The 8,534-nt window shown below is 27.8% G+C and overlaps 1 protein-coding gene across 1 annotated transcript; it reads left to right on the forward strand.

The window, feature by feature from the left end:
• The first annotated feature begins 219 nt into the window (after positions 1-219).
• Positions 220-2,786, forward strand: LOC132933737 (uncharacterized). The gene is made up of 2 exons (XM_061000014.1): positions 220-459; positions 2,421-2,786. The coding sequence occupies exons 1-2, from the start codon at positions 220-222 to the stop codon at positions 2,733-2,735; spliced, it is 555 nt and encodes a 184-aa protein (XP_060855997.1). The 3' UTR covers positions 2,736-2,786.
• The last annotated feature ends 5,748 nt before the right edge of the window (positions 2,787-8,534 follow it).

The following is an 8,534-nucleotide window of genomic DNA, read 5'->3' on the forward strand; positions in this document are numbered from 1 at the left end:
CTTATTAGCCTATGCGAGTTGTAGCAACTATACTTGTTTAATTCTACATTAATCAATAGAAAGAACGGCGAATTGTAAATCGAAACACGTTGTTCTGTATTTTACATAAAAAATAATATGTCGTTCTTCACTCGGTGTTTATACCTGCAGATAATATCCGGACTGGCAAAAACGCTTTTCCGTTACGTACTAGTTCAGTTTCTAAGGAGACATAATATTATGATTGCGATCATCATGATTTACGAATTAATGTTCACGTGCGTTATTTTCGCAGAGGTCGGTACCATGCCTGTGGATCGGCTAAGCCAATTGACGAATTTCAAACCCGCCAGCCTTGTAGATCACAATCCGACTGCGGTCATCCCTCCGCCCAATTTGGACATCTCGGACAAGATCGACGTGAAGAAATTACTGGGCATGCTGCACATACTCAACGAGGATAAATCTGCACAAGTGTCGGTGAGTGACCAGAATAGGTAGGATGGTAATAATTATATGTAGGTACAATAATAATAATAATAACATGATAATATAACATTTGTTAGCTCATGAGTCATAATTCACAATGATATTGTATCTCTGCTTTACGTTTTCGGATATTTAAACGTTATACAGTCTTAATGTTTATCGTTATTATATTTTAAACCTTAGGTATTTTAATTTTTTGTTTTATATTTAGTGTATAGATAGGTTGATAGGTAATTAGCCACACTGTGTTGTAAGAATTATCAAATTAGTAGAATTTGTTGTCCAGCCTGTCCAGGATAGGCTATTTTCAATCATTCACGGGTTTTTAGTAAGTAGCTATAATATATCGATATAACATAAGTTTGCTAAATTTTAGTTATAAAATTCATACTTATATAGACTACAAGATTTAAAAACAATAAATATATGATAAAATATTATAGTACTGTTGTTACATCTTACGTATATGATCTACCTATAGCGCGTGTGAGTGATCTACCGGCTACATGGCAGTGGTGTTTGTCACATTGACCGAACTTATTTTTAAAAATATATTTTGGGTGTAGCAAGATTTGAATATATGATTATTATTTATTATTAGTATAATTAAGACAAATTATCTTTGACACAATATACTCATCGACCGAAAATTTTAAGACAACAATTAAAAATGTACCACTATTTATTCAAAAGTTATACCAACACAATAACCAGTGTTAAAGCCCATTGGCCATTGGTATTTGAATTATGTCGATGGAGAGATTTTTGTACAATGCTGATTTTTATTGTTCCAAAACGAGACCGTCAAACATCACAATCCGCATTATTACAAGAGAAGTTGAATGTATTGAATGGGTCAATTATACACAGTGATGATTGGAGGGAGGGCCTTTCTAAATTTCCAAATGATGGATATGAACTTTCATGAGACAGTGAATCCTATGGTGAGAACTTTGTTGATCTGATAACGGGCACACACAGACGCAAACCATTAAGTCTTTGAGCAAAGTTAAAAAAAATACAATATCAAAACAAATGGCGCATCTGCACCTTTGGACCGTCCAGCTGCAAGAATACAGTGGAGGCATTCCATCTATTCCGAAGAGAACGTGTTCGTTTGAAATTAATTAAAAAAAATTATTGTGCTTCAATATGAATACAAAAAACTATTTCATTAACTCGTTATGAATTATGTTTTTTGGTGTAAAAAATAGCAGATAGCTGATTGCCAAAAATTGCCGGGTTAAAATTAAAGAAAATTTTGATATTGATGTTATTAAACAAGTGGTTACTGAAGATGTGTACACAAATTTATATAAATTGCTACAAGTAGCTTTCACTATATCTGTTAGTAGCGCAACCTGTAAACGTTTATTTTATTCAATGGGTTTTCAGACAATAATGAGACAAGAACGATTTTCAAATTTATAAATAGTAAATACCAAAAGATATGTAACTAATAGATTGATATAAAATATAATATAATATTTTATTATATTATAACTAATAACTTGACACAAAAATAATTATTGATACATTGTCAGCAACTAATAGAAAATTAGTATTGATTTTATATTATTTTATATAATTGGTATTACTTTATAAGTATATTTTGTATTTGACTATTTGAGTAAAAGTTGAATTAAAAATTTGTCGAGGTATATTATAATTATTTATAATTGTAATTAAATTGTTTTAATTCACTACCTTGTTTTATATTAACTTATTTGTGTATGATTAGTAGCCAATGGGTATATTAGTTAGGGGACGCAGGGGCGATAAAACTGCTGATAAAATTCTAGCCCCCTCAAAAAATTGACCCTAGTTTCGTCTATGCGTACCAACAGTTGGGACTTTGGAGTTACTCCTAATTATAACATAACACCTCGTGTAAAATCAATTTTATAAATTATACATTTGTACCTAAAGAACCGTATTGTTTTATTTTTTAGGAAAGCACGAGTTTACCGTCATCTACTGCAATGAACGTGGTCCACGATTTCGACTATTCAAAAGAATGCAAGGTTGACGAAGATTCATCGAATAATCAAGTTACGGACCTGATGATTTTGAACACAGTGTATGACAGAGTATCGGAACATATAAAATCGGTTTACGAAACCATTCAAAAGAACTACGACGTTTTGATGAAGCTTAATATTTTGAAAGGGATGCTGATGATGGGAGATAATAGTATTCAATCAAAAGAGTCGACACCATGGATTAAATACATGTCCAAATACAAAAATATTATTAACAGTTATTAAATATTATGTACTTATATATAGTACCTAGCTATTCCTATATATAATCGATACAATAATGTTGCACCATCACAAATTTGAAATTATATACCTACAATCATTTGGTTTGTGACTTTGTGTTTCTGATAACAAACCAAACGAGTTGTTTATAGTTTAGCGATTAATAGTTTATAATCTAATTTCGAAATAATTATTATAGCATAGGTATCAATTTACTAACTAGTTTTCGTTTATTTTCTATTATTTTACATATAAATGTAAATAAATTGATCAACATCTTATTCTTATTTTGTATTTTAATTTATTAAAGGTTTATGACAATTATTTATTATTTACTGGCCTATGTAATACAATATTGTATTATGTATAGTTCTTAAAGTAGTGAAAGAGTTATTGATTTTAAATGATGTATGTTTTGTTTTCTGTGTCTGTCATCCACTAAAAAATATATTATTATAAATTCTTAATTTTAATTTTTAATTTTACTTGTTTAAAGTTTAAATTGAAAACAGATATATAGACTAAAGTATTTGAAAATTAGTATAATTTTAATTTTAAATACAGAATTTTTCAAAAGTATTTAAATTTCGTATTTGAATACTTAAGTACTTTACACGGTTTAATATTATGACAGCATGTATTATAAACCTATATTATGATTATCGACTATCCTTTTTGTTAGTCGTTATTACTAAATAGACAACGATAATTAGTTAGAGACCTAGAGATATGAGTATATGCCATAGACAATTAGGTCAATCATTCTGATATTAAACAAACAGATGGACACAAACAGTGATTAATATATAATTCTGTAGAATTTCCATCTTTAAGTGCGTACGCGCCCTGGGTTCATTTAAATTTAAATTTTAACGTGAATGTGCTTGGGTACTGTATTGTAACATTTATACTTCAAAATTCAAATTACTCAATCATTTAAAAATTATAAAAACTATTATATTTTTATTGAAAATATCTATTAAATTTTAATAATAATGTCATCTCAACATTTTGATCTGCCATTGATCCTCTTCTCTTGTTTAGTGACTGTACTCCAGCACTAAAAAGCCGCTCAACATTTGCAGATGAAAGTATGGCAGTATTATACTTAACATATATTTCTTTAAGTGTATTTAGTAGGTAATTCTGAAGGAGATTTAATATTTGTGTTAAACAAATAACTGTCAAAAAGAAGAGATTATAATCATTTTTTGAATCCGACAACCGTGAGAATAGATAACCGCAGTATGAACTAATAATGTATAAATTATGTATAATACACCAATATAGGTAGGTAGGTATTTTAGTAATAAAATTATTATATTATAAAATAAATTAATAAATAATAAGTAAAAACTAATGAGTACCTAATAAATGGGTATTATAAATCATAGCTTCGAGAGCTCGTTTCCATTGATGTCATTATTCGAATAATACACGGACAATTTATTAGTGTTACGTACATAATTACCCCTACCTATATTATTATTAATTATTTTCTAATTAATATAACTTATTACAAATATTGGTATTTATTTATAAAATTATATATGAAATTCTTCACAAATATATCTTTTTTTTCTGATATTATTTTCTATATTCTACAAATTTATAAATTAAATAAATAATATTTTTCTGAAAATTCAAAATTAACTAAATTGGGAATTTAAAAAATAATTTAAGTTGATTTTAAGTTAACATAGATAAAAATGAGTTAAGTTAAAGTTAAGTTAATTATAACGGCAAACTAATAAGTTAAAATTAACTTAACTTTTAACTTAACTTATTAACTCATTAATGCCAGCTTTGGGTATTTACATATAATGTAGAAGTTTTTGAACAAAATAAATCTAAAATATTATAACACATTTAAACATAATATTTCTTCTAACATTAGTTAGGTACCGTAATCTTTAATAATATTGTTGTTTAAAATATCTAAAACGTAAGGTTCGAAAAAAATTCAGTTGACTTGTTAATATTTTCATAATCTATAAATAATCATGTTAGGTAAAGATTTTAATTTAATTTAATTAAAACAATCAATGATTTGTACAAGTTACCTGCAGTCTGCAGACATCTAACATTAATACATATTACATAATATATAATGGTAAAATTAAACACAATACTATTGATCTATATGATATAATATCAATATTTTTGGTACCTATATTATAGTATATACATAAACGCAAGGATGCCCAGGTTAAACTTCCAACCGGGGCAAGATAAGTATTACATATAATTTAATATCAATCATAGTGATGTTAATATTAAAGTATATGCAGCTTATTATAACGTATAATATACGTTTAGCCAAGTTTATTTTTCGTGTACGATAAGTAGAATCAGTGGCGTAGTCAGGAATTTTGTATGGGGGGCCACTAGGTAGAACGATGAAATATAATATTCGTTAATCGGAAAAAATAGTTCCGAAAAAAATGAATGAAAATATATCAAAATATGTTAAAACTGTATTGAAAAATACATTAAAGTTACCTAAAAAATACTTGCAAAAAAACGGTTTTCTTGGTACTTGGTTTAGGTTACGAATTACAAATTTTTGGTTACGAATGGTTACTAATCGGTTACTAAAGTATGGAACCAAATTCGAAGAAAATAGTTTAGGTTGTGGTGCTAGTATAACGAATCTCCTACAGTAGATTCTTATTAAGTCGATCGGCGAAATCTCGAACTCAATTGAAATAATGAAATCCCCTTGATATAATTACTGTTATAATAAAATTCAATATATCGTGAACTTTTTCTGTTCCTCTTGAGTTTACCCATATATCGAGAGTTTACTGTATATATATATTTTAGTCTGTGCTACGCACACACATACACGGCTAGCAAGCATTTATACTTATAGAATTGCCTATCTCAACGCCTTAATCAATAATGAATGTATTATAAATTATAATAATACATATTTTATTTGTTGACAAATTCATTGGTAGGTAGTATGTGATAATGGTAACACCAAAAAATTAGCACCTTGTCAATTGATAAAATGGATAACACCTATATACTACTATCACGTGTTGAATATTGAATAGGACATAGGTATTAATAATAAATAAAATAACTAGGTTTTCACTTGTTGAAACTATACAGCAGAGCTGCAGGCGTCTGAAAACTTATTGATGCCAAGGCCCAACAATTAAAAACTAATTTTTATATACTTTATATTTTATATTAAACAAAAATGTATAGTCATATCAAATTTGGTTTATTTAAGTTCATAATAATTGTTAGGTATATTAAATTAACATAGTATCTACAAACAAACGTTTTAATCCGCCGATTCCAATCCATACTATATATAATGCTATCTTAGTTTGTGGTTTGTATACATAATGTCTATTTTCAAGTACCTAAATTATTATACATTTTACTCACGAGCCTGCACATAAAATAGCAACGATGACAGTGGGTTGCCAACCCCAGCAATACAGTAGGTATATATTTAATTGTTCTATGGGTAAAATGCAATCTTTTAAATATTTGAAATCTAATAAAATGTTTTTTTTTAAACTTTCAATGAGGTACTTACTACAGGTATAATGATTTATATATTAGACATTTATAACGATCTTGTCTAGTTCTAAACATCGTGTACTAGATTTTAGAGCAATATAAGTTATAACCTTTGACCTAATACTTTGTTCCTAATCGTTTTTCGTCAAGTTTTGTATTTGATGATAATAATTTCGGTACAATTATCAGCACTAATATCATTTACCTATTTATTTATAATATACAATATACTGTTATATGCAATTGTATATTGTCCTAGTGTACTATTGATTTTGACGTACTACAAGGCAGACAGGCAATCTTGTTAAAAATACTTTTCAAATGTATTCAGAATACGTATTTAAATACTTTGTGTAATTTGTAGTTAAAATACGTATTCAAATACTTTTTTTTAAAAGTATTTAAATATAAATACAAATACCTTTGAAAAGTATTCAAAATACTTAAGCAAATAATTTTTTTTAAGTTAAATAAATGAATAATTAATAGTCAAAAATGAAATCCATTCAATAACAATCTGACCAATAACCAATACTACCCACGCCATGAAGTACTATTATTGAATAGTTTCTTTAATCAAGCCAACCAATCCCTCTTATGTATTCCTCCATCTATTGTGCTTATTGTAAAAATATTTTATACAGATTGCACAAATTAAAATAAATATGATAAAAAATAAGTTCAATAACATTAATACCAAAACTGGCAAATCTTGTATTTAAATTATAAACTACTACCACAGTACCCATTAAATAAGAAGAAAGATATTTAAAGGATCAAGATAAATGCCAATTCAATCAGTAGTGGTCAGTGTCTTGTACTCTTGTATACCATGGTATAATATGAGAGTGAGGAGCCGACAGGGGTTTCAGTGTTTAGTTATTCTGTTATCTGCTTGTATTTTGGTGAAACCTTATTTATAAATTGTCAGAAGTTAGAAAAATTTTAAAGTAATATTGTAGAAACAAAATTTAAAATAGTACATTCCAAAATATTAGTAATTATAATTTGGATTAGACCACGAGAATTAAAAAAAGTATTTAGTATTCTAGAATAAAAATACAAATAAAAAGTATTTTTTAAGTATTTAAAATACATTGGTCAAAAAGTATTTGAAATACAAAAAAAGTAATTAAACACAAGTATTCGAATACTGAACAAGACTGCATAAGGTCGTAATATACTTTACGATCACATTGCAATATCATAGAACCCGCGAAATTTAATGAAATACAACCCAATATACAATATAAAGTGTATAATATATTACCTAACCACGAACTACTAAACGGGGTTACTACTAGACAACGTCGGTAATCATGACATTTTGGAAACACACTGCGGAAAAATCGAGGTCTCAAAATACCTATACCGTACCTATACGGGATTCGTACACATGCGCAGTAACTGCACTCTGACGACTCCGTAAGTAGCACGAACTTAAATGTATATCGTGTATTAATAATAATTATGAAATCTAATATTCAAAAGTATTATAACATTAATCTGTAGTCTGTATAGTGGTCTAAAGCATTATGTATATAATTTGTGTACGTCAAAAAGTAGACATCTTAAAGAATAGGTACGATAGAAAAAAAAACAATTTTTAAACACTGATAGCGTTGCGCGTCGCACTGCAACAAAATATGGTCGATAGCTGTTAGAATAAGAATAATATGTTTCTGTTATGGTGTTTGCACTGTCATTACGAGATGTTTGCACAGGTCACTTAGATCTTAAACTTTAAATATTGAAAATGGTATATAGGCAATTGCATAGGTCTTAGCATTGTTCATAATAAAAATAATCAATACTAATAACATTTTTGCATCCATTTTCTGAACAATTTTTGGTATAATTTAAGTACAAAAAAGTGAAAAAAAAACTAACTACTTATATAACTGTGCCGTTGCCAAAACATTTTTGGAAGGAAACACTTAATTTCTATTTCTCTAGTTTTTGTAGAACAACAATACTTATAAGCTATTACTTAACGACATCATATTTCGTAAAAAAAATAGACAATACTGTGCAAGTATTGTGGCACAAGAAAAAAATCCGTCACTGGTAATATCTGTGATCTTGTTGACTGTTTATATTGTCATGTTATTAAACTGGTGGGATTCTACATCAACAAATGTTGACTGCAGTTTATAGCTAACAACTTCTGTTGACTTTAGATAATAATAAAAAAATAATTCATTGTTGCAAGGATAATGTCAATTGAAATAAGATGTTCAATAGCTAGTGCAGTTGAAG

Source organism: Metopolophium dirhodum, chromosome 1, assembly GCF_019925205.1.
Source record: "Metopolophium dirhodum isolate CAU chromosome 1, ASM1992520v1, whole genome shotgun sequence".
In the NCBI taxonomy this organism is placed as follows: Eukaryota; Metazoa; Arthropoda; class Insecta; order Hemiptera; family Aphididae; genus Metopolophium; species Metopolophium dirhodum.